The sequence below is a fragment of the Mercenaria mercenaria genome, chromosome 4 (assembly GCF_021730395.1).
Source record: "Mercenaria mercenaria strain notata chromosome 4, MADL_Memer_1, whole genome shotgun sequence".
NCBI classification, from domain to species: Eukaryota; Metazoa; Mollusca; class Bivalvia; order Venerida; family Veneridae; genus Mercenaria; species Mercenaria mercenaria.
Window position 1 is genome coordinate 74,166,492 of NC_069364.1, and position 27,336 is coordinate 74,193,827.

General features: G+C 34.0%; 2 protein-coding genes across 5 annotated transcripts in view; both read right to left on the bottom strand.

Annotated features, from left to right (window-relative positions):
• Positions 1-17,095: 17,095 nt before the first annotated feature.
• On the bottom strand, positions 17,096-27,314 carry LOC123542316 (adhesion G-protein coupled receptor D1-like). Of its 4 annotated transcripts, XM_053541687.1 has the most exons (9): positions 27,178-27,314; positions 26,407-26,473; positions 25,436-25,521; positions 23,922-24,048; positions 20,152-20,193; positions 19,816-19,884; positions 18,592-18,634; positions 17,989-18,056; positions 17,096-17,664 (listed from the first exon to the last, which is right to left on the bottom strand). In XM_053541687.1, exons 3-9 carry the CDS (start codon positions 25,483-25,485, stop codon positions 17,491-17,493), a joined length of 573 nt encoding a protein of 190 aa, XP_053397662.1. In that variant the 5' UTR covers positions 25,486-25,521; positions 26,407-26,473; positions 27,178-27,314; the 3' UTR covers positions 17,096-17,490. The 4 variants fall into 4 exon arrangements, with proteins under 4 accessions (XP_053397662.1, XP_053397661.1, XP_053397663.1 ...); XM_053541686.1 differs by lacking the exons at positions 26,407-26,473; positions 27,178-27,314 and adding an exon at positions 24,483-24,728; XM_053541688.1 differs by lacking the exons at positions 17,989-18,056; positions 18,592-18,634; positions 26,407-26,473; positions 27,178-27,314 and adding an exon at positions 24,483-24,728.
• Positions 25,877-27,336, bottom strand: part of LOC123552992 (sushi, von Willebrand factor type A, EGF and pentraxin domain-containing protein 1-like) — a 68,580-nt gene continuing 67,120 nt past the window's right edge. Inside the window, exon 40 of the mRNA XM_053542277.1 lies at positions 25,877-26,095. Coding sequence (XP_053398252.1) covers positions 25,877-26,095 — 219 coding nt within the window. The remainder of the gene's footprint in view (positions 26,096-27,336) is intronic.

Sequence of the window (27,336 nt, forward strand, 5' to 3'; positions counted from 1 at the left end):
CAGTAAAATATAACTTTTGACACATTATTGAATGTAATTCCTATTTTTAGAGAAAAACGTATGTATGTTTTCCCATACATGTTTTATCCCATTGTATGAGCTCAGAAATTGAAAAGCCTGTAATACCGCGTTCAGACTACGCTTTTAATCTTACATTAACTTGGGTTTTTTTTTTAAAACTCGTTTGCGTCCACTCTATATATATGTGGTGTAAAACGTGAATTATGTAAAGGTCTAGTGGTTTCTGTAATATAGCATTAATAACGTGTTCAGACTACGTTTTTAATCCTACATTAACTTGTTTTTTTTTTTAAACTTGTTTGCGTCCACACTATATGTGATGTAAAACGTGAATTTTGTAAAGGTCAAGTGGTTTCTGTAATGTAGCATTAAAACTACGTCGGGAGGTGGTCTTATACCGTGTTCAGACTACGTTTTTAATCCTACATTAACCTGGGTTTATTTTTTAAACTCGTTTGCGTCCACACTATATGTGGTGTAAAACGTGAATTTTGTAAAGGTCAAGTGGTTTCTGTAATGTAGCATTAAAACTACCTCGGGAGGTGGTTTTAATACTACATTAAAAAGTAATGCTACATTATTTTACAAATGTGAACGCAAATGTGGGTTATAACTGGTTTTACAATCCCAAATCCACAGATCTTACCTTTTGGAGGAAGAATACCACGTGTTTCTCTTTTGTATCAAACAATTGATGCTGTGGCTGGCAAAAGTAATTGGACTGTTGTTGAAACAAAAATATTAAATTGCGATATGGAGTCATGCTGACGCTCAAAATAGACAATAGATGGAATGAACAGAAATTCTTAGATGAACACAGAAGTTTAAATATTGATGACCCCTTCTTGTTTCTGTTAGCCTCAATTCTTTGAAACCTTTTTTGCTTATTGCAAGATATTTGTTAACTTCCAACACTGCATGTATATATTTAAACCACATTTCTTTGCCTAGTGTGGACGCAAACTAGATTATATTTTGATGGGTTTTGAATGTCAAATACCAATTATAGCCAATTAGTGCCTAATAAAAATAAAACCGTTCTGCTAGTGTGAACACGGTATTAGTACTACATTAAAAAGTAATACTACATTATTTTACAAATGTGAACGCAAATGTGAGTTAAATCTGGTTTTACAATCCCAAATCCACAGATCTTACCTTCTGGCGGAAGAATTACATGTGTTTCTCTTTTGTATCAAACAATTGATGCTGTGGCTGGCAAAAGTAATTGGACTGTTGATGAAACAAAAACATTAAATTGCGATATGGAGTCATCCTGACGCTCAAAATGGACAATAGATGGAATGAACAGAAATTCTTAGATGAACACAGAAGTTTAAACATTGATGACCCCTTCTTGTTTCAGTTAGCCTCAATTCTTTGTAACCATTTTTGCTTATTGCAAGATATTTGTTAACTTCCAACATTGTATGTATATATTTAAACCATATTTCTTTGCCTAGTGTGGACGCAAACTAGATTATATTTTGATGGGGTTTGAATGTCAAATACCAATTATAGCCAATTAGTGCCTGATAAAAATAAAACCGATCTGCTAGTGGGAACACGGTATTATAAAACTACCTATACTATATTAAAAAATAATACTACATTATTTTACAAGTGTGAACGCAAATGTGAGTTATAACCGGTTTTACAATCCCAAATCCCCAGATCTTACCTTTTGGCTGAAGAATACCATGTGTTTCTCTTTTGTATCAAACAATTTATGCTATGGCTGGCAAAAGTAATTTGAGTGTTGATGAAGCAAAAATATTAAATTGCAATATGGAGTCATGCTGATGCTCAAAATTGACTATAGATGGAATGAACAGAAATATTTAGATGAACACAGAAGTTTAAACATTAATGACTCCTTCTTGTTTCTGTCAGCCTCCTTCTTTGTAACCTTTTTTGCTTATTGCAAAATATTTGTTTACTTCCAACATTGCATGTATATATTTATTTGCCTAGTGTGGACGCAAACTAGATTATATTCGGATGGGTTTTAAATGTCAAATACCAATTATAGCCAATTAGTGCCGGATAAGAATAAAACCGATCTGCTAGTGTGAACACGGTATAAATAGTCTTAACCTTACGCATTTCTTTCTAGATAAATTTGAAGTAACCGACATGATTATTAAATCTATTAAATCAAGGTAGTATGTCATGTACATATCTATCATGCATGTCTATCTATCTAGCTTCATCACCATTTTACATTTATCTTAGATAGGAAAATAGAACAAATTTCTTTGACTTGAAAAGGAAACCCACTAACTCTGCAACTGTCTATGATTTTCCGTTTCTATAATTTAATTAATTTTATATAAAGAACTTTTAGTTCCTCATGACTATATGACTGAAAGACAAAGAATCTCAAAATTTAGCACATTACGTACAAAGTACACCGTTCATTAAGGAGTGAGTGAGTGAGTTGGGTTTTACGGCGAACCGACGCAAAATGGTCACATATCGCCGAGAAGAAGTTATATTGAAAACGTCAATTGTATAGCACACCTTAAATCATTTATGTAAAAATGTAAAGCATATCTAAAATCATTTATGTAAAAATGTAAAGCACATTATGTAAAAAATGTAAAGCATATCTAAAATCATTTATGTAAAAATGTAAAGCATATCTAAAATCATTTATGTAAAACGTATGTGTTTAAATATCAGCGGCAAATATAATAATACTGGAAAGATTCTGTTTGAAAGCGATATAGGCAGAAATTTGACATTTACATTTAACAGAAATTATACAGATTATTAAATTTCTATTAGGAAAAACCTGACAATGCAAAAAGATAATATGAAATAATTTGTGTGTTTCCTAAGAATAGAACAATCAATTTTGTATTCATATTTTATTTGTGATATCTAAGACATTTACGTCACAATAAGCGTTCTTTAATTGGATTAATATTGCTAAAAAATATGAAGAATCTCGGTTTGACTGAAAAAGTCTCATAATATGTTAAGGCTGCCAGCGTTTAACAATTTGAGACTTTAATTCAATCATTTCAACATACAAATTATATAAAAACGTGAAACGTAATGAGTTATTTAAGTTTTTGTTATGCGAATAAAGCATTTCGCCCTGCCATTAAAAGAAGGATACACCGTACAAATGAGAATTCCTTTATCTGTTAACAGCAATTCATTTCGGTTAAATTAATTATCTTTCCTACTTTGTCGGCTCATCATCACCTAATTGGTCGGTGTGATTTTTCCAATTTAATACAGACATTATCTCATTTCAAAAACAGAATTTTCCTTGATGAATTGCCATGCAACTAGGAATACGATTCCTCACAAACTGGCGCATTGTTCTCCGAATAAGCGGTTTCGTTTACAAATTGGTGTCCCACACAATATTTTATGAGTGTTTCAAAAATGAAAATGGGTTGCTGCGTTCTCGTGTCATGGCCTTTCGTACTGGATATTTACCCTTGTCTTTTTGTATTTGGAACTTAGATATTATTTGAAAGTACGAGAAAATATTGTGGTTATAGTTATATGAAAACGAAATTGTTTGTTGGCATTCAGAATGGAAAGTTCTTCTTTTTTTTTCACCAATCAAACATTTGAAGCTTAAGTTTGATGTTTACGATGCAAGATAAAAAATTATTATATTTATTTATTATGGCATGTTTTTTGTCTTTTTATTTGCACACGATATCACCTTTCATTGAAAGATATAAATAGTATCTATATGGAAGTTGTGTCTCAACAAGTTCTTTAATTTTGCGTGATGCTAAGTTGTGTGAATTTAAGATTTTCATAAGGATAAAAATAAGGACTAAGATCCAGTATGAATAGCAACTTTCCAAGAACGTGGCCTTCCAGAACAAAACTCTACAGCAGTGTGTTTATATATGCACAGTTCAAATTCTCGTTTTTTCGAGCCAGGACTTGAAAATATCTTTGACATATAGCCGAGTTTCAACTTGTCAGAATAATTTGTATATCTGATATATTGACAACGTAACACATAAGCAGTGAAAGTGCCTGACTCAATTTTCATGCTACCATTACAGTACTATAATTTTAATTGAGTTACTGTTAAAAATAGGAATTGGGTTTTGGGGTTTTTAAGGCTGATTTGGGTTAATTGCAGTGAAAGCTGGATCCAAGCATCACACATTATGTTATATAGAATAGTAAAAGGGTACCAAGTATTTGTTAGAGCAAGTACTCGTTGTAAAATACTGCGTACGAATTTGGACCAATCTGAAATAAGTTCTATAAATAGCATCAATCAAAGCGCACTTCTTTATTAATGTAGACACATTGAGGATTCAACAAATAATTTATCCCAGTACCCAGTACCTTGATGAGAAAGCTATTGCAGCTACACTGTCAGGGTGGATAAATTATTAAAAAGAAGACGTTTGTCATTCATAGACTTAAGAAGAGTTGCGGAAAGCTAAGACAGAGACATAGGTTCGATAATCTAATGAGAGAGCTTACAGACGAGGTGCAGCGTTATTGATGAAGTACAGCCAAGGCATTGGGATCATACCTATATGGTAGTTTAATGTTATATGTTATAGCATATAGGCGTTGAGCATCCTGGAGTCGGGGCAATCATACTGAGTTACAGCTTCAATTAAGAGGACATAAGCTAAACATCCTTGCGAAAGGACTCGTATGTTATTGATTCAAAAACATCGTCTGACGGTCTGACAACAAAAGTAGAATGTCATTTAATAAAACGTAGAGCCGATGAGACCATACATCTCACATATAAAATATTTCTCTGGCTGCCTTGTCTAAATGGGTCGTGTACCAAATGATTTAAATTATGAGCCAGATAATTACAGGGATCAGGCAAATCACTCTATCTTTCAAACAAACAACCTTCAATTAATGATAATCAGCTCAAACTCCTATAGCCTTGAGATACTACTCTTAACTAATCCTTTTGTCGACGTTCCCATCAGATAGTGCTTGACTCAATTTTCATGCTACCGTTACTATATTTATATATGATGAACATATAACACATTCACTTGATTTCGATCTTTAAGGCAAGAAATTTAATGTCTAAGACAACGTAATCATGTTATTCAACACTGGGGAATAACACTAATAGTTTATTGGGTTATTAGAGATACAAAGATTACATTCTGTATGCAAATGGTGTACTTTAGTCACGGTGACCCATAGTTGGCCTTTGCACTTCAGTTTATTCCATAATAACGTTTTTACTTAATTTGCTTAAATATGGTCCATCAATAAGGATGTGTGATTACTTTCACATTTTCCAGATAGCATAGCTTAATATCACTGATTTCGAATTTTAAAAAGATTTTGTTATGTAAAAAATGAAGTTTTTTTTTTCATGTTTTATTTATATAATATTTATGTGAAAGAAGTTTTCATGTTCATCTTAAAATGAGTCTTACTAACGGTATGTAGGGAGAAGCTCTCAGAAAGCTGCGTAATAATGAACTATTGTGTAGGCGTATTTTCCTACGTGACATCAGAAACATGTTACGGACACATATCACTGTACATTTAAAGGAGAGGTTTTTCCTAATTATAGCCTGCAAATGTGATTCATATCTTTAAATCATGATATATTTGCACTTAAATAATACATTCTCCATAAAGAGAATAAAAGCTGCTTAAGTGAGAGTTGTAAAGGAATTAAATTGCCTTTCTGCATTAGGTATACTATTCAAACTCAAGTGCATTGTCACATGCACCACGGTACAACCTACACGGATCTTAACAAGAATCCGCTATATTTCATAAGGTCATTTAATATTTTTTCCGTCTAATATCTAAACCAAGCATATTTGATTTTCTAGTACAAAACTCTGGTTGCAAAAGGTTCAAGAACATGACGTACATTTCTTATTCAGGACATCATAAATTATCAACATCTGAATCTCGGAAAAAGGCTCATACAAACGCAAAAGATGCAAAGCAAAATGGTCATCGGAATGTTGAGCACTTTTAAAAGAGCATTTATTTTATAGGGACTGACCTCTAGATTGTATGAAAATAAATAAAAATCAAGGGGGAAGTTTAAGATATTGGAAAATTGTTGCTATATTTCTGAGAAAGCCTTTGAAAACGTAGTTACTGGCAGATTAATTGTTTTGGAAATGCATTAGAAATATTTAAAAAAGTATAAATAAACGTTAACTGCATTTTGAGAGTCCGCTTACTTGAAAAACCAGCACTGGTAACATATGAAATGCGGATGTTATCGTGATTCCTATGGGGTCTGAACACCTGACCACCGGGATGAGCGGTCGACACCTTACCCACTAGACCACCGCTACTTTGTTATAGCATAGAGATCACAAGTTATAGCCAAAGCTGTAGCTGAAAATCCTATATTGTTTATTGACATTAAATTGCTTTCGTCTGCAAGTGTCCGTTTATGCTTCAGTTTTAGACATAGTCATAGCAATTAGGTGATATATTTGGATCAGGACAAGACAAATTCCTATTTTTAAACAATTTTCTATTAACTGCAGATTAATGTTCAGACCTGCAATTTGCAACTCCAGATTTAATGCATTGTGGCATGCAATATCTTGCAATACTGTCGCTGACAAGAAAAACAAGACACTGCATGAATATTGACTAAAAACATGTCAATAAACATTTATGAATCATAACAGTTACCTTTATTATACAGCTTTAGTAAATGTTTTTCTGTGAAGTTTCCATTTTTTTCTATTTTAACAAGGTGCTATTAGTCATTCCTTTGCCTTATGTATTCATTAAATAACGAACAATGTTAGGAATTCGTAAATAAGTTTTTCAAACGTTGCGAACCAAAATTCAACCACAAGTTCAATTTTAGATCTATTCATGTCCCTAGTAAATCTATTTACTACAAAAAAAGTAGACATCTCCAGATTTCTGTTCATTTTACTCGTTTGATTTGTTTCATAACAACCCTTCTTACCGCAGTTCTGTATCAGAATGGTCGAAGTAAAAAATGAAATCTATTTTGAAACCGTATATTGAAATGCTCATAAAGAAACAAATCAAGGGAAACATTCATCATCCTATATCTTGTCTAATCTCGAATTTCAAAGAATTTTATATTACCCTACGAATTAACATCTTGGCACAATTAACGAAAAGACTTACCAGCAAAGAAGCAAATAATAGACAAAATGGTAAACTACTCTAAGACTTGCAGTGTTGAAACAAAATGAGTAGACTAATATTATCTGATTGACTTTCTACAAATCAGACATTTCGAATGGAGCAAAACAATTTTAATGGATAATGTAGAGATAGTACCTAAGTTTTTCAAATCATAGGTTTGAAGTTAAAAAGCTTTGAAATGAAGAGAAATGTCCATATATTTCTCAAAAACAGAAATATAGACAATATTGTAACCAGAAGTGCGGAGTTATGAGCATTTAATATTTTCATGATAACGAAAATTTTGTGATCAAGGAAATGTAACTCTTCTTGAACATGGAGAGCATAAACATCAAAGGGACATAATATAGTCAATATTTTCTAATTGGGTGCATTTGATTTAACATTCAACTTTGATCTGGATTGCTTAATACTGATCGATGATACTGTGTGCTAAAAATTTAGAACATCTGGAACAGTCTATTAACAGCAAAACTATGCTTTAGCAGAATCTAAATAGAGTTAAGCTCTAACTGGGACTTGAACCCAGGACCTCTCACCCCTAAGGCAGACACTCTACCACTTCCCTATAACAGCAGTAGGTAATAGCTATGCAGTTTAATTGCTGGATTACATTGCGTGAACTGGAACAATAATCGGTGAACTCCGGATTATCGGCGTATTCGCTTTGTTACCTAACGGCAATTTTTGTGTAAAGAAAAAATATAATCTAATGCTGCCAACGTCATAATTGGTCAAATCTGCCCAAATTTCTCTGACGTGTTGTTCAGAGTATGAACTTACTAAGTGGCAGTACCAGTGAAATATTACTTACACTGAATCTTTTATATTTGCCCTTTTTGCAGCTGCCGAACGGCAAAGACGATGAGATTTGTCCAAATATAAGTAATTATTTTACCAGTTTTGAGAGGATTTCAATTGATGGGAAATTAAAGTTACAAACTAAATACCTTTCTGCAACACATGGAGTCATTAGCATTCACTGTCAATCGGTATTATGACTGAGATCGACTGTCATTCATTCATTTCAAAGTTTCATAGACAGAGTCCGTTGTTTACATTTTTATCGTAACCGGCGCACTTGTAAAAATCACTTTAGTTTGAAAAATCAAAGTATGCGAAGAGCTATGGTACGGTCTCTAGATAATGATATTTTCACTGAATACGGATTGAATCAGAAGAAGGTTTTAAACGATGTATACAATATCCGAGAAACACCTTTTCTTCAGTTTTTGAAACAAACAATGGTAAATCGTCAATCTTACCAACACTTAAGATTAATACTTCCTTGTAGTTAAGTCGCAATTAAACTTTTCAAGTGAGAAATAAGAAGGTGCATGTCTTTGAAACACACTGATATCTTATATTAAATAGCAAATATCACAATAAATCTGGAGCCAATTAGGATACCCCGAACACAGTAAAAACAATGTACAAGGAAACAATCGTAATGTATTGAAACAGTTAGTTTACGTTAAGCAGTTGGACGAAGTGTTTGAGAAAAGAACTGAAAACTGATGGCAGGTTTTTTGGCGTTTTTTTTTTGCGGAGGAAAACACCCATTTTACTGTCTTCGAAGCACTTAATTTTATGAAAATCAGAGAAGTAATAAGGAAAATATGGGCACACGACATTTTCTCCATGTGTACGGTATCCAAAAGTCATGTGGTTTGGCGACCCTAACAACTGTATTATCTAACGAGTATTTGACATGTAAGGGGAACCCATGCCTACGATTTCAACATGTGAGGAAGCCATCCAGCTGGCTTACGGAAGGTCGGTGGTTCTACGCAGGTGCTCGCTCGTGATGAAATAATGCACGGAGGGGCACCTAGGGTCTTCCTCCACCATCAAAGCTGGAAAGTCGCCATATGACCTAAAATGTGTCGGTGCGACGTTAAACCCAACCAAAAAAAAAAAAAAACAAAAAAAAAACGATTTTAACACATTGAATCACATAGAATTATATCCCTCACCTTGTAGTATGCAAATGACATGTAACAGTAATGTAACAATGACTTGAAATGTTTAGTTGGCATTTTTTCGTGTTGATTTTTAAACAAGATATATATACGTATTAAAGAGGCATACCCTATAATTTGGAGCACCCGAAAACCGTTTGCAATTGATTTACATCGAATGACGCCGACCCTAGACCATTGTACCTTATCGTTCGCCCACAATTCTCGTTTTTCTGTCACTTTTGTTTTGAGCCACCGCAACACCTACAACGCGCTTATCCGGGCGCATCAGTCCAAAAGGGATACGTAGCAATATGACGTACCATTTGGGTCAAAAGTCTGAAATCGCTCGAGCGGTACCATAATACACGGTAAGCGTGTAAATTTACACGCTCACCGTGTAAATTTATACGTTAAGCGTGTTTTTTACACGGTTAGCGTATAAAATACACGCTAAGCGCGTAAATTTACACGCTTACCGTGTAAATTTACACGCTCAACGTGTATTTTCGTTGACCCGATTCCTAATTTAGAATTCGAGCGAATAGACCAATCAAAATTTAGTTTAGAACTGCAAAAATGACTGCATTCACAGCGGACCAGTAGTATGGTCGTCTTCTGTATCAATATGAAAAAAATGCATACAACAGTAGTTTCTTAAACGAGTGTATATTATTAAATGGGAAATAATTTACAACTTAAAACAAATTGATAATATTTATTTCCGGGTAGCCAACGACCGGCTGCGCGAAGTCCCAGTTATGTATATGATGCGTACCTGTAACTAACAAACTTACACTGAAATGGATAATAATTTATAACTACAGCGAAATGGAGAATTATTTCATTGGTGAAATGGATAATATTTATTTCTGGGTAGCCAACGACTGGCTACACGACGTCCCAGTTATTTATTTGATGCGTAAGTGTTACTAACAAACTTATATATATATTGCTCTTTGATAAAATTGATAATAATTTATAACTACAACGAAATGGAGAATAATTTCATTGACGAAATGGATAATATTTATTTCTGGGTAGCCGACGACGGGCCGCGCGAACATCCTGTAATATTTATCATGCGTACCTGTAACTAACAAAGTTATTACTGAAATGAATAATAATTTATAACTAAAACGAAATAGAGAATAACTTCATTCACGAAATGGATAATATTTATTTCTGGGTAGCCGGCAACCGGCCGCGCGAAGCCTAGAAAATGTATATTATGCGTTTAGTTTCTTTTTTTTTTGTTGTTTCCCCCCCCCCCCCCCCCCGGGTTAAATCATATTTTATTGCTTATTACTGTTTACATTTATACTAACAAACATCAAAAATGTACATGTACAGCCAAGAAAATAAACAAATAGGTCGGGCCACAAGTACATGTAACTAACAAACTTATTACTAAAATGGATAATAAATACAACGAAATGGAGAATATTATTTCATAGACGAAATGGCTAAAATTTGTATTACCTAAATGGAAAATAATTATATATGGAACATTTAAAGATAATTATTTATACCAAAGTATTTGTCTTATTTCCTTGCTCGACATCGCAGAACTTACAACATGCCGCAATAAGCTTGCATGATACTTGTAATATAATTAAAAAGTTGAAAATGAAATATTCAGTTAAGTCCAGCCTTTCATATTGTATCCACTTATACTAAAGTGAGGATGAATTCATTCCGTATTCAAAAATAGTAATCATCTTAAAATTGTTATCATTTCTATTGATTCTTCGAATTGAAAGTTTTTATTTGAAAATATTAAATGGCAGCGGTCAGATTTAAGAGAGAGAGAGAGAGAGAGAGAGAGAGAGAGAGAGAGAGAGGGGAGCGGAGGGGGGGGGGGGTTGCGTGTAGCAGCAGGGAAGAGTGTTCTAGACTTGAAATCTTGTTCTATTTTTTGCGGAATTCAGCTTTATCATAATTATTCTATTAAATTACGGATAATTACTTTGCGCACGATACAGTTTCAATATGAAAATGATCCAGCATGTAAATTAAAAAATAGAAAATTACAGATTTATATTAGCAGGAAGGTCTAATACGTATCAGTTGTTCCAGATAATAGGTATTTCCCATCAGTAGTAGTTTAAGTCCTTGATTCATATCTAACGAATTTACATTTTTTGTTACTACACGTTCATCGTTTTAAAAATAAATGTCCATTAAATTTCCAAATATATTCTTACAGATTTTAGAATACTAGATATCCTGTGAAATTTTTATTTTCGTTTCACAAGACAGCTCCGCCACGTGATATATTAATCCGTGTTCGTTCATATATAGTGGCATTGATGACCGAAGGCATTAAATTATATCATATCAAAGCCATCTTATATGCTTCAGTAAATTTTATGATCCGCTCTAATTAGTGAACCTCGAAAGGATTTCCTGTTCTGATAACCTAGGTGACATATGTTTTATCATGTCATTTTGCATAAAAGTTACGTAATGATTTCCGGTAGATCACTTAAAACAGCAACTTCAGTGACATGGAGCCGCTCGATTCCCCCACCCCTCCCCAATTATGTACATGTCATTAAAGTCGGAGAAAAATAAATACTAAATAAAATAAGAATAAAGCAGGCTTTTCAGGTAAAATATAATAAAAAAATATACATGTCTTTAATCAAAACATATATACAGTAGAATAAATTACTTGACTGAAATCATCTTTACAGTGGCAAAACATTTCGTAATATAATAAAAATATTATGTATGTTTCCTTAAAAGTAATAATTCAATCATAAACTTTATAAATATCTTCCTTTGTAACATGTATTTTGATTGGCTAATTTATTTAAAAGTGTAACTCAAGCGAGCGATACGCGCTAAGCGTATAAATTTGTACGTTAAGCGTATATTTTACCCGGTAAACGCGTAAAAATACACGGTGAGCGTGTACTTTTATAGATCTACCGATTGAAATACACGGTAAGCGTGTAAATTTACACGGTAAGCGTGTAAATTTACACGCTAACCGTGTATTATGGTATCGCTCGAGCGATTTCAGACTTTTGACCCAAACGGTACGTCATATAGCAAGCCAACAGGGATACCGATTGGTAGATAAAATAATTGGAACGCTTTAAATTATTGTTCTTACAAACAGCCTTTCAACAATTATCGGCCTTACTAATGAACAATTTAAAACAGATATATTTCTTGTTGTTGTGGTAATAAAACGGTGGATAGCGATCTATTGTAAAATGTCACTATATTGCTGTTTACGTGTTAAAATGACGTTTTTCGATGCAAGTTCCTCTTGTTATTTTAGGCTCATATAGCTAATAATATAGGTGCTCTGTATCTACTCCTCTCGTTAGAGGGTATGCCCCTTTAGGTGCAATCTACAACGTTACTGGAGCGTGTAAGTGGGTCAGCAACAAATTAGAAAATAAATGATGTTTGTTATTGTTTAGAAACGACATGTTTACATTGTGTGACTGTATGGGAAATCATATTAGTAATATGCTTTTTATGTAACTTCAGCTTGAAGATTTTTTTTTGGAACGAATTGAGAGAATGTAAAAATTGCGTACTAGTTGTAAAGTTACGATGGTAGTAATTCGCCGGATATGCCTCCGTGGTCCACTGGAATGTAGTCCATATCTGTACAAAGTGTCATTTTCCCACCAAGAAGGGACATATAATATTTATTGATGCTCAATTGTAAAGAAAAATGACTTCGAACGATTTTAAGATTATTCATATACTACAAAGGCTGGGTCCAATGAAATTGAAAGTAGGTACCTCTGCAATACTAGCGTTTTTATAACGTGCCTCAATCACGTGATCATGTTTCCATTGTATTCTGACCAACACCATACCTTTTAGTATATTTCATTACCTTTGGACTAAAGATGTCATACATTATTATCTTTACGTAGCGAAATAATTCAGTACCTTCTGACCTAAACGATTTTACTATAAGCGGGTTCAAGGAGTTAAGCTCATCCTTCTGGCACTATACCAGCACAATAATAAAGATACAGATGATTACACTGTGTTCTGTGCTTATTCTCTTAACTGATTTTTAGTCTTTGGAACGTGGACTTTTCTATACAAGCCGTATTAGATAAGTATTAAATGAGTTATAAGACCCTGCAAAGTAATGGCATGTTCATTGTCTGCGTAGTGTTTAAAATAATAAATAGAACACCACTTGTTTATATTTACAGTTTATATATTTTGCGACACTTGCATGAATATCAGAACATTATTAAAGAATAAGTTATGACATATAATCATTATTAAACAATCATAATGTCCAACTAATGTTTAATCCGTTGAGCATTGATAACTACAGTTATGTTAGTGTACTGTTTAAAGTTTTAGCTTGGGTGGTTCTAATACTCCTGCTTTAATAGCTTTTGGTGTTGTTTGATCACCCCTTGGATATGCTGACTGCTTTTTAAAGATGTCCTTTGTCAGTTTCTGTAATATGCAGACTTCATAACCTAAGCTCCCCTTTCTAAATTCCAGTTTGTTTAGTTCTGCCCATTGTATTCTCGGTAAGGGCAAACCCGTAATTGCACACTATGTATCATTAAAGGTTACATGTGCACAGCCGTATGAATATATCTACGGTTGTCTCTTAATTAAACTTTGGTACTAACAACATGTGTAAAAATAGAATTCTGCAAACCCGGAATTAGAGGGCGTGGGCGGCAGCTTGCATTTCCATCATCATCCATGAACAGTCTCAATCAAAACCGAACTTGCGTTTCGGCTTAGGTAGTTCCTATACTGCCGCTTTAATAGCTTTGGGTATTGTTTAATTATCCCTTCTATATGGCGCCTGCTTTGTAATTTTGTCCGGGCAGTTTCTGGGATATGCAAGCTTCATAATCTAGGATCACGTTTTCTATTTCCAACGTTCCACGGTAAACGGATGCATTAGCAAAGTGATACGTGTTTCAGGACTATTTATAATTTTGTTTTTTATGACTTAGATGTAAATTGTACCACAATTAGCAGTTCTTGTAATATTGTTAGGATATTTACAAGTGTACATGTATATTCCCAATTTCAATCTTGTTTTATATATGTAAATATTTCGTTGCACTTGCTATCTCAATTTGAATGCATATACATAGAATATTATTTTGTTTTGATGAAAAATACATTGTTATCTAAGACAATTACTACCTTGTTTCAGTAATTTATGTGGACTTGGAGAAGCGTATCCAGGCGTGTAGCACACAAGAACCCAATCTACCATTAAATTATATTTTTATAGAAGGGTCGAGCTAGCCCTGGGGCACAACAAAAGAACACCCGTCGTCATATACATTATCTAAATATAAGTTCGGACGGCTTCTATTACAATACGTAAAGACCAATAATTCAAACTTACTAACCATTGTTTGAGTCGTAACTTAATTTTATAGAAGTCATGCTAAATAGTTTCGTCCATTATTCCGATACCACTTGTTGATACAGCTAAATAACTATTATTTGCGAAACGTTTAGCATTACTTAAATGTGAATCATTTACATATACTAAAAATAAAAGAGTTAGAGAACTGAGTACTGAAGAACTCCACAATGGACCTCCAAATAAGGTTCCTACGAAAAATGTTTGAATTCTATACATGTATATTAAAAATCTTTTCTAGCCAGTCTCTCCACTTGCTTGTGAATCAATATTACCGTATTTTAATAAAATTAGACCCTTACGCCAGACGGCATCAAATGCTTTGTATGTATCTTTATTGTTTGAATTTTTGTACATTTTTGCATATTTGATTCTATATTCAATAAGTATAAAATAGTTGAATTGGTCTGGTAAAAAGCCAGACTGAGTTTGGAATATAAGTGAACTGTCATGTAGATAAATAAACATTATGTATAAAGATAATACATTCCACAACTTCAAACAAAATCAGTACGAGAAACGGGAATGTATTTTTTTCAGACAGCAGCGTGTTTATTTAAAGCGAGCAAAAGAAACACGCCTTGTTGTTATTAAAAAGGCTATGAACAACGCACGAGGCCCGGTTCTATTTCAAATTGATCATCAGCAACGAAACTCTATAAATTCTTCAAAAACAACTTTTTTAAGCTATAATATATCATAAGTAAGGAAGGCAACGAGGAACTGCTACGATATTTGATTTCTATGCCGTTTTACGTAAAATAACGATAACCGAACGAATCTACTACAAAGATCGCTATACGAAATTTACAGCATGAGAGTCATCTTACACCCTGACAGATGGAACTATCCAGTCAAGTATGCAAGAATAAGTCTGTTTTGTGAACGCTGCCTAAATATGTAAAAAAAAAATTGTACATATACATCATGCATCATAAGATTCTTTCACTGGTGGTAGCTGCAGATGGGAATATCTGGCTTGAGGGTAACTGTTTTGGCGGTAACAAGGCTCAGTTACCGGAGAGCTGGATATTTCTATCTGCACCTACAACCAGTGATTTCTTTTTTTTTTCTTGCATGCCATATTCAACAAATAATAGTAAAAATAGATTCAAACAAATTACTTTCTTATAGCACTGTTTTCTTACAGTAGCGTATTAACAAAGCGTTGGTGGGGCCTCCGTGGCCGAGTTGTTAAGGTCGCTGACTTCAAATCACTTGCCCCTCATCGATGTGGATTCGAGCCTCACTCGGGGCGTTGAATTCTTCATGTGAGGAAGCCATCAAGCTAGCTTACGGAAGGTCGGTGGTTCTACCCAGGTGCCTGCTCGTGATGAAATAATGCACGGAGGGGCACCTGGGGTCTTCCTCCACCACAAAAGCTGCAAAGTCGCCATATGACCTATAATTGTGTTGGTGCGACGTTAAACTCAACAAATTAAATAAATAAATAAATGGCAAAGCGTTGGAATTTTACGTCCGTAAACAGGAAGTACGTCATGACGGTACAAAGATAAAGACTGTAACTGAAAAAATAGACTTCGAACGCCTGTGATATATTACAGACTCCGGTATATACCGGATTCAAGAGATTGGAATGACTAGTATCTTTAATGTTTACATTTTGTAACCATGGTAATCATAACCCTAATTTTTACTCAGTATATTACATATTTTTACACTGCGTGCGGGCATGCAATAATTTGCGTATTTTTGCCTGCGTGCCAATATAAATGCTTTTGTGACTATTGCAGCACGACCGATCCAGGTCTGTAGTGAGCGTCATTGAAACATCCAGCTCTGTGGTGAGCCACATCGAAAGATAAAAGCAACGTCATAGTTCCGGTTTTGTTTTTAAAATATTATCTGCAGTAAAACGTTATGATGTTTTCGTGAAATAACGTTACCTGAATCGGGAAATATATCATAAGGAACAAGGTATTTGATTTATAACTGGTTTTACATAAAAAGATAACAATTACTACACGTCATTGTACTTTGTACATTTACAACATGGGAATCACCTTACACCACCAACGGCGATATCTCCAGAAATCCAAGCTTGGTATGCAAAAAAAAAAACATCTATACAAACACTAACGAAGAGTTTGGGTTCATGCACTTATTTTAACCAAGTAATTACGATGCTTGTTCGTGCTATGTTGTAAACTTCCTTATGGCGTATGGACGATCATACACTGTGGGAATGGTTTCAAAATACGCATTAATCTGTCTTCTGCAAACTTGCAACTGGCTACATGTGTACAGAAACATACACATATTTTATCAAGCTAACGTCTTTCTTTTATTCAAGGCCTGTATATGATATGCGTGTATATCTTCACTTTACACAGCGACAGAATGAATTGATTAATATAATGTTGTTTTTTATTAGAGAGCTACCTTAATATTATCATAGAGGGGGATCCATTCTTTGAATGCATTCTACACCCTAGGAAGGCTGTTGTACTTTTTGCACTTGTAAAAGCGATAGACATCTCGGTATTTAATCAATTATTGATAAACTGTAATATAAGAATAGTAAAAATAAAGCACATTCAAAAGATCAGCTTTTAGTTATTTAATATGATAACAAGTCATAAAATGCATACGAGAAAAATATTGGCACGTCAGCATATCAAAATAATACAAAAACCACCAAAAACACAACTTAAAGATTTCACACATTCCACAATCGATATAAAATCGTATTGAGCATATAAACTACACGACTTTGATTCCTTATTTGGGCTCGTCTAGCCCCGCGGTACATTGAAAATATGGATTGACTATAATGACCAGCATTTATTAGTGTTTTTGACAACCATGTATTCGTGTTTATTTCAAGCAGAAAGATAATGTCATATTCAAAATGCAACATAAAAGGCTAAGTAACTAAGTAATTCTTTTCTCACTATTGAACGATAAATTTACTTTGCACTCAAATATACTCTTACACTATCAGAGTCTTGCAGATAATATATTTCTTTGTAATTGATCAGATAGGTTTTGTGAACGTACTGAATAGGACTCATGTGATTCGGCATTAAATGTAGCTGCACGTCTCCCGTTTCCATAGAGACCTAGCGGTGTGGAAAACTTCACCTCTTGTTGCGAGAATTGTGGTTGTAAAATCTGAAAAATGTAAGTGCATCCACCGAGATCATGGTTATTACACGCTTGAAATGACTTGATACAGAAGTAAAGTTGCATAAATGCCGTAACAATGAAACTGAATCGTTACTTTTCATAAAATGCTTCCGTCTAGTAAATGCAGTTTATCAAAAAATTCTAATAGCGTTAGCTAATCTTAAACATATCTATTTAGACAGCATATAGCTAGCATATCATATGCCAGCTTTAACTAGATGTGATATCCTGTATCGTACTAATTTTACTACTTAGCATTTGAAGTGTTATTTACGTTAAAGTTAACGTATGTAACTCTAGGAATTTTACCTTATCTTTCCAGTCATTGCTCGTCTCTTGTGCAAACTCTCCGCTATCAACTAACGTTTTATTAGTATCTAAAACCATATAACATAAATATTTCAGTAAGTTTTATTCGCTATCAAAAAATTGATTACATGTATTAGAAATAAAGCTTTCCTTCTACACAGTTCTAAAACTGTTCATTTGTATATTGTTACAACTGCCATCAAAGGATATGTCATTTATTAATTAACCCTGATGATGGCGGAAACGATTGATTCTGCTTTTGTGGCCAGTGCAGATCATGATCAGCCTGCACATTCGTGCAGTCTGATCATAATCTGCACTGGTCGCCATTCGGTCAGTGTCTTTTTTGGTATGCACCCCTTTTGATAGTTAATGATACTGTCCAAATTGAAAGATGGACAAGTTCCTTATAGAAATTTAGCAGGATAAGGGTTAAGGCAGTCTAAACAATATATCTATTCCATTTGTTTGTCTTTCAGATAGTAAGTAAAATTTACGGTTTAAAATCTACAATCATTTAGGTACCATGTCTTACACTTGTCATTACATTTACTAAACAGATATAAGCAGAGCACTATGCAGCATAATTATGAAAGAGTTTACCTCTAAGGTCCTTTGACTTTCTCTCTTCTCTAGATGTACTTCTCTGTAAAATGAATGAAAGTCGTGTTTACATCTAGCAAATGACTTGTTAAATAAATTAGGAAGTAAAATATCCCAAACAGTGATTTGTTGTTGAATACAATCATTGTTTGGTGTTCAGATGCGAAGAAATGATAAAACAGTACGCGTCTGATGGCAATCTAGACATGTTGGAGGACAGCAACACTCGACTATTCAAAAGTTTTGTCACTAAAAAGTTAAAAAAAAAATATAAGCATAGGCAGAAACAAGAGCTAAATGACAACAGTTTTGAGTCATAGATCTTTCCGCTATGATCCTAATGAGATATGCTAAGGTTAAAAGGGGCATAACTTTATTAAAAGGAAAACAGTGTTATGGGATCTGTGCTTTATATGTCATATCAACAGAGTGAACAAGCGCGTGAAATTTCTGTTAATTTCTATCCTAATGGATAATAAGATACAAACAAAACTTAAATAAAAACTGCTCAGTCGAAAAAAAGGCATAACTCAATAAAATGCATAATAAAGTTATGGAACCTGCAAAATGCACGGTTTATCATGACAGTGAACAAGTGTGTTAAATTTCACACCATTCTTATCAGTAGATACTAAGATACCAGCTAACAATCAAAACTTAATCATAATCAAAAACATCGCTAAGTCCAAAAAGAGGCATTACTTCGTAAAATTGCAAAATAGATTAAAAGAACCTGTGCATTGCATGTCAGATTTTCACAATGAACAAGTGTGTGACATTTCAATCCATCCAAATCCATTCAAACTGACGGATACTGAGATACCAACAAATTAAAATTATTTACAGCCTCGACTACATCCACCAAATCCACCAAATATTTACTTGTTTATATGTGGTCTTCAAGAGTCGCTATGACATTTGACGCTATGACGTTATTATTATAACGTACAGACAGTGACAGTTTCAGCAAACTTTAACAAGAAGATCAATCGCATTGTATTAGAATGAAAGGCAAAATTAGTCCACAAAACATGAAGCTAAAATTGTCTTTCCACAACTGTAATTCACTTAATTCCAAGTCCAGATGTTGGAATAGTAATTTCTTTGCAATACCAGTAAAAGGTACTGGTCTCAATGCTGTAAAAATGGCCAGATTTAAAACTTTTGTTTGGTATTTAGACTGCGGCGGCTTGAAAGCATTATCAAAATAGCTCTGTTACTTACATCTGTGGATTTTAATGTTTCTTTTGCGGACGATCGTCTTCTTTGACGAAGCATCAAAGCTTTCTTGACCTGTAATTTGCATATGAACAAAGCAGTAAGCTGTGATTAAATATGGAATAAAACTTTTATTCAAAGTTGAAAAATAATGCATCTAAGTATCTTAACAAATGTTTAAGTCATGCGTCTTATTTTCAGAAATTAGTTTTCGTTAACAATGACTTAAATGTTTTCTTTGTAGTTACTCAATATTGAAACATCTCGAACACACAAATAACCTTACTTTTATTTTTCTCAATTTTCAATTTCAGTGTTAACCAAAAGATTCATGACACTTACCTGAGGATTTAGGAGGCAGTGAAATAAAAAGATAAAAAATCCCTGAAAACATAAAATTTAATATAATTTGTTAAGTATTGTCATTTAGCGTAGCGAAGTTTATTACATGAAAACAGATTATACGTGCTAAATTAAGACAATTTAATTTTAATTGCGATCACTTTGTGCATTTAATGGCGTATTTCAGCATTTTTTATTTTTACTATTTCACAATTTTATAAGTAACAGAATATTAGCAAATATACACTAAAATCAATAACTATGTATTAATATTCGATAATTGCATTTGGGAGTTACGTGCGTTTATCTGTGAGTTTGCTGAGATAACTAATGATGTCAGGATATCAGGATATCACTTCAAGATAAAAGGGAAAATGTTTTTAAAAATATTACTAACGAATTTCACATTAAAACGGATAGCCAATCAATTCTATACTTTTAATATATAAAATACAATAATAAGCATTATAAATGTGATGTTTTTTCCAGACTTTTAATATCCTGTTTGCTGTCTGCATTTTCTCTGGATATAATGTATCTTCATTGAACCTTTACATTGTGTATTTTCTGTATAATGTTTTTAAATATTAAATTAAGCCATGCTGTTGCATACGTTTTCACGCCGTTGTCATGACGTCGTGCTTTGCATGACGTCATCAGCGTTATTCATTGTAAACATTATACCCCTGATGAAGACATTGAAAGCCGAAACTAGTTGGGAATAAATCTAATAACAGTTTGAAGTTGTTCTTCCATTTTCTATTACATTTAAACGTTGTCTCTCAGTCATACGGTGTTTCCTCTCTGAGTACTGACAAGACGCCAGACGTGGTCTTTATAAGATCAATGAGAAAAGCTATGAACACCAAAGCTGACTTCATTTCTGATAATATGATGAATGACTTATTTTCATAGACATACAATCCTCATCATACTAGGGCGGCAAATGTTGTACTTAATTTGGACACACAAAAACTTGGCCGATATATAATTATAGTTTTGTGACATTTAATAATGGCTGCTTAACGTAGAGAACGAACACTCAGTTTTTGCAGTTTTCAGTACTTCATGGACCTCTGAGACAACCTCGCTGGTTATCAAGCTTGGCAGCGATATTATGCTTCAAAACTTTGTGACCCGGCTTGTTGATCATTTAAAAAGATCTAGAGATTATATTTCGTGGAAAAAGTAGTCTTCGACTACTTATCATGCAGAAATGGTAAAATGCTACAAAATAAGGACCAATACTAAAGGAAAATCTCTGTTTGCTAACATTCTAATTTAATTTTTATAAAAAACTAGGCTTAGCAGTTGTAACTCCTGTTAAGTATTGTGGAATTCCAATTAATTGTATTGGAAAAGTAGCACAGACCAAAGTTGTTGACAAATCAAGGGTCATGACCCCGCTGAAAATGATTTAAGCAGAACATGACGATGCTTCACACAAATCATTCGTGAGGTTTGATATAGCAATCAAAGGCCATAAACCTGTTGAAAAATCACTGAATCGGAATATGCTAATAGTATGCATACAATGACTTGGCACTGATCACTCCTGCAAGGTTTGGTGGAAAACGCGGTATTATATAAGGGAAGTGGCTAAAACAACAAAAAATGACGAATCAAGAGCCATTAATCCGCTTAAATACTCCAAACCAGAGCATACCCATGATATGCACAACTGGGCTAGACAATGATCACTTCTGTGGCGTTTGGTAGCATCGAAGTTGTTGCCCGGACAAGATGAAATACAAGGGCCATAACTCAAAATGAAAATCACTGAATCGGAATCGACAATATGCACAGTAAGGCTGAGGCTGTGGAAATCCGCCAAATAATATAAGGGAAGTGGCCAAAAAATCATAACACTTGATGAACTGAGGGCCAAACCTCATGCTGAAAATCATCTAACCGGAACATGCCAATAATATGCCAACTAGGCTTTGCAATGATAACCTTTGTGAAGTTCTGTGTGACAAACAGACGGATGAAAAGATAGACAGACAGACAGACAGACAGACAGACAATTGGACAACACTAAATCAATATGTCTCCCCCACTACATACTATTCATATTAGAAAGCTCAAGTTAGACAGCAGATAACTTGATGGGATCAAATAATACGTCCTTTTTTACGGGCGTGTACAAACTGAAGATCGTTATCTTCCTTCAAGAAAGTTCGTAAGCAAAGTAAAATGTTCTCAAAGTGCAAGAGAAATAAAATGAGCCGTGCCATGAGAAAATCAACATAGTGGCTTTGCGACCAGCATGGATCCAGACCAGCCTGCGCATCCGCGCAGTCTGGTCAGGATCCATGCTATTCGCTAACGGTTTCACTAATTGCAATAGGCTTTGAAAGCGAACAGCATGGATCCTGACCAGACTGCGCGGATGCGCAGGCTGGTCTGGATCCATGCTGGTCGCAAAGTCACTATGTTGATTTTCTCATGGCGCGGCTCAAATATGATACTTTCATACGTATTAACTATATTCACTAGACTATGTCATAGAGTGGCAGACACGATTAAATGAATGCTACAGGTTGAGGATTTGATGACGTTGGGAAAAAAATAGAAAAAGTCAAAATTAGCTTCTTGGTCGATTGAAAGTCTCGAGCGCGAATTTTATATAACTTATGGGAATTTTCTTCTCTAAGCGTCTTATTCTTTTCCTGAAAGGGATACCATTATTCATGGCTCTTCCTTAATTATCGATGTTCAATATGTTTCAAATTATAAACGCTTTCGCTTGGCTCGCGAGGAGTGTTTCAGTGGGAATAATTCAAGAGACACTTATTAAAGATGGCACTTGCAGACGGATAGTCCAGATTGCCTGCGTTCCGAACGGCGCCAATATTTTTGTCGTCTGCGTAATAAGTAGAAAATAATGTTTCAGGAAAGTTAGAGATTTTGACATGTTTTATTACAACAAAAAGCCGACGGACAACTTATATAAGAAGTCATGTATTAATTTTGTAATAAAGTTTAGAAGCTGTATCGAGCCTTATAATTTAAAGAGATATGCAATGAATTGCTTTAAAAACGCAACATTTTTTGATGTTCTGTCAGGTATTAGTGTACTTATTTGAAGTACTATGGTATGTTTGACAGCAAAACAAACTTAAAGCTGCAACATTTAATTTCTAACGTCTAATTTTACAATCAAAATAAATATCGTAGCGCTTATTTCACATGGTCCTGTCTGTAGTGAATAGAGTGCAACGATATATGCTGTCAAATATGATAAAAATCTCTTCAATCTGATTTTCAGTCCTTGAACAGTTTTTATTTAAGAGACTTGGATGCAGGAAATGTCGATATTTTTTCATCGCAATGCATAGAGGGGTTTGTGCTAGGGCACTGATTGAAAGTTGGAATCTCGTCCATCTAAAACATGTGAAGTTTAACATTGAAATATCAACGCAAGAGTATTAATGACAGCTTCTAAGTGTACACGTGTTTTTCAATATCAATAAGCGTTCATATAGGCAGTTTTGATCTTATAAACGTCAAGCAGGCATATTTTCTAAAATTCATCATGTGGATACATAATTGTTAATCTGATCAATATAATATCTGAAAGAGTTTTTTAATGAATGCTGTTTCATTCTGTGCCTTTCATTCTTGTGTTGTGTATCCTGATGTTATACAGTTATGTAAAATATGTCCTCAAAGTGAAATTATTGTAGCATATGAGTAGCACATCGTTTAAGTTACTGAAAATTTTTGATAAAACCCTATGCCTAAATTAAGACTTTCAATGTAGTTACCTGCAGTCCATTCAATATGGCGAATATGTACTGAACGAAATAGAAACTGTCGTTCATATAGAATATTCCAAGAATCCAGGACAAACCTAGCACTGGAACCAGCACGCATAGTGATCTAAAACTTGTTCTGCAAAACAAATAATTATAAAATTCATGTTTGCCACAGCTGAAGTAAATTCTTATCGATTTTTTTATATCTTTGCTAAGTTTTAATGAAAATGTTTTAGTCGGAAGCAGGTAAGATTTTTATTTAACTATATCCAGTGTGAAATAATATTTCAGAAATTTAATAAGCATATCGTTTGGATTTGACTGTTATATTATAAAATAAAATAATGGAAAACAAGTATACATTTAAGTTTTAAAGCTGCCATTACTTCAAACCTTTGCTAATTAACCGGTCTCTTATGCAAAAAAATGGATATTCTAAGTTAAACTGGTCGTTGATTATGTTCAGACTGGAGGATTGCAAGATATTAAAACAACTTTTTCAAGCTAGTCTTTTACGTCAGATGGACGAAATATTGATATTGATTACGATAAACAAGAATAAATCATTACCGACAAGATCTGTTTATAAAGCCCATATGCACCAAATGGTGGCCTGTCAGAGGAAGCTGGATAATTTTGTACGCTGTGACCTTGACCTTAACATTAATGATAGCAGAATCTTTCGAGGTCATCTACTGACTTCAAGCACATCATCAAGCACACAGTTTGAATGCTATAGGCCAAAATGTTTTCTAGTAATTCACCAGAAATCGATGTCAATCTCAAAGTGACTGTGACTGACACGTGAGGTACCGACTAAAAATGATAAAGGTCAACTTTAAACAACATGATGTTTGACGGTCATAAGCCCAGACGTGCTCAAGATATTTACTGAAAAAGGTTTCACAAATCATTTTGACCTTAACCTTTGATCTGCTGAGCAATAAAATAATAGGGCTCTTATAATGACCTCATGCAATTGTTTACCGATGTCAGAAGACTAAAGCGTTCTTCAGTTATTGAGTAGAAAAAGTTTTCAGGCCTAGGACTTTTGGCTTACTGGCCCCCACAACAATATAAATACGTGTTTCGAACACAAGAAATCACCCTATAAGGTTTGATGAATGTCTGTCAATACTCGTTTTAGCTACTTAGGAGAAAACGTTTTCAGTAAAATGTGACCATGACCTTTGACTTATTAACCCTTGAAACAACAGAGGTCGATTACTGCCCTCAGGCAATTATTCTATGCATTTTAACGACTGTAGGCCAGTGCTTTCTTTAATAATTGATTTGAAAAACTCTTTCAAATTTGAGGGCATTTTGACACTTACGTTTGCCTTTCAGACCATGGACAATCAACCTATGAAGTGTACACCAAAGCGTTCTTTAATTATTGATCGGAAACCAAATGGCCTACCAACCGACAGGCAAACAAAGTGCCTCTTCTGCGATTTAGGTGCATAAAATGTTGTTTTTTAATTCTTTAATACTGGGCAAAGATAATAACTCAGATTATTTACTTTATTTTCTCCGATGCAGTCTTTGTCTCCATAGATTTTGTTTGGAACATTACACGTATGACAATGATCAGACAAATGCCATTGAACTGAAATAAACAATGTATGTTACAAATGAAGACTTACAAATGAAAACACAAAAAGACGGAAACGTTTTGACTATTGGTTAAGATAGACCCATTTCGACCATGATTTCACTAGCAAGCAGCAAACAAGTCGTAACTCAAACGCATAGCAAACGCATATAATGTTGTGATAAACCTACGTCGTTTAAAGAGGATCACAACTTAATGAGAGAAACTAATTACGCAAAATAAAAATAAAATATCACAAACACTCAGCAACATAACAAGGCAGAAAATAAGGACAAAATTGTAATTGTTATTCTACTTATAACATCAAAAATGGCAATGAAAGAGAAATTGCCAGTTTAATCCTGAACTGCTAGTATGATTCTAAATTGCCAGAGTGATCCTGAACTGCCAGTATGTTGCTGATTTGCCAGTATGATCCTGAACTACCAGTATGATCCTGAACTGCCAGTATGATCCTGAACAAATAGTATGATCCTGAACTGCCAGCATGACGCTGAATTGCCAAATATTCCTGAATTGCCAGTATGAGACTGAATTGCCAGTATGATCCTGAACTGCCAGTATCATCCTGAATTGCCAGATATTCCTTAACTGCAAGTATGGCTCACAATTATTAGAAAATTCCTGACTTGGCAGTATGTTTCTGAACTGCCAGTACGTTCCTGAATTACAAGTCTGATACTAAATTGCCAGTAGGATTCTGAATTGCCAGTACGATCCCGACTTGCAAGTGTAATTACGTGCCTTACGTACCACATGATATTCAAATATCAAATTAGATATGTGAAAAAAGACCCATAGCAACGAGGTAAAATAAAACTGGCTTTTTCGGTAAGCCATATATAATTAGAAAATATTTAGTTTTTTATCCATACTCACTGTGATAATCAATAAAGCTGGTCCAACGAAAGCCCAGATTAGACCATTATCAACAGACAGCCAGCAACTGTTAATAATATATATATATATATATATATATATATATATCAATTAAAATCATATTCAGAAGGAACGAAACAATCAATTTGCATGTTTTTGCACGAGCTATCGAGTTGCGAGCAAAGTACAAATACTGTACGGTTAATGATACTATGGACTATAAAAATATACATTTTATTTATGATGAAGATTCGCAAATATTTAGCCAGTATTAGAACTCTTTTTGGATTTTTTTCACGTTGCATTTTTTTATGTTACACCTTTAAAAAGATGTTGAGGTAACCGAGTGTTATCACTTAATGTACTAGTTCCCGTGATTTATTCATGTCATTAGTTTTTAATTCCTTATGACTACACCAGTTTTCGTTCTAAACGCGCAATACCACTTCTCGTTTATTTGCGGAATTAACTTGGAAAAGGCTACTATAAGACGCACTGAAGAACCGAAGTAGTAAAACTAACAGCTGTTCTACCTACACTCATAGACATTTATAATCGGTCACTGTTCCCAAATGCTATTTATTCGTGAGGGTAGTTTTCCATTAAAATGGCTTAAATCAACCATGCATGTTATACTTTATTGTTTTTTTCTTTCTGCATATTCTTACCGAATTATATGAAAATCATAGGTCACCAATCATAAATGTCTATGAGTGTAGAGAAAGAAATATTTCTAACAATTATTTTGTCATAAAAATAATGTTTTCTTACAAATTTTCATTCCCGTAGCCTTCTAGTTTGGACACACCTAGAGATATTCCAACAATTACAGCTGGAATCACTGAAAACAATAACAAAATAAACCATTAACATCAGCCTACTTCTACCCGTTATAAGGTTGTATTGAATAGCTTCTCATTGTTACATCCT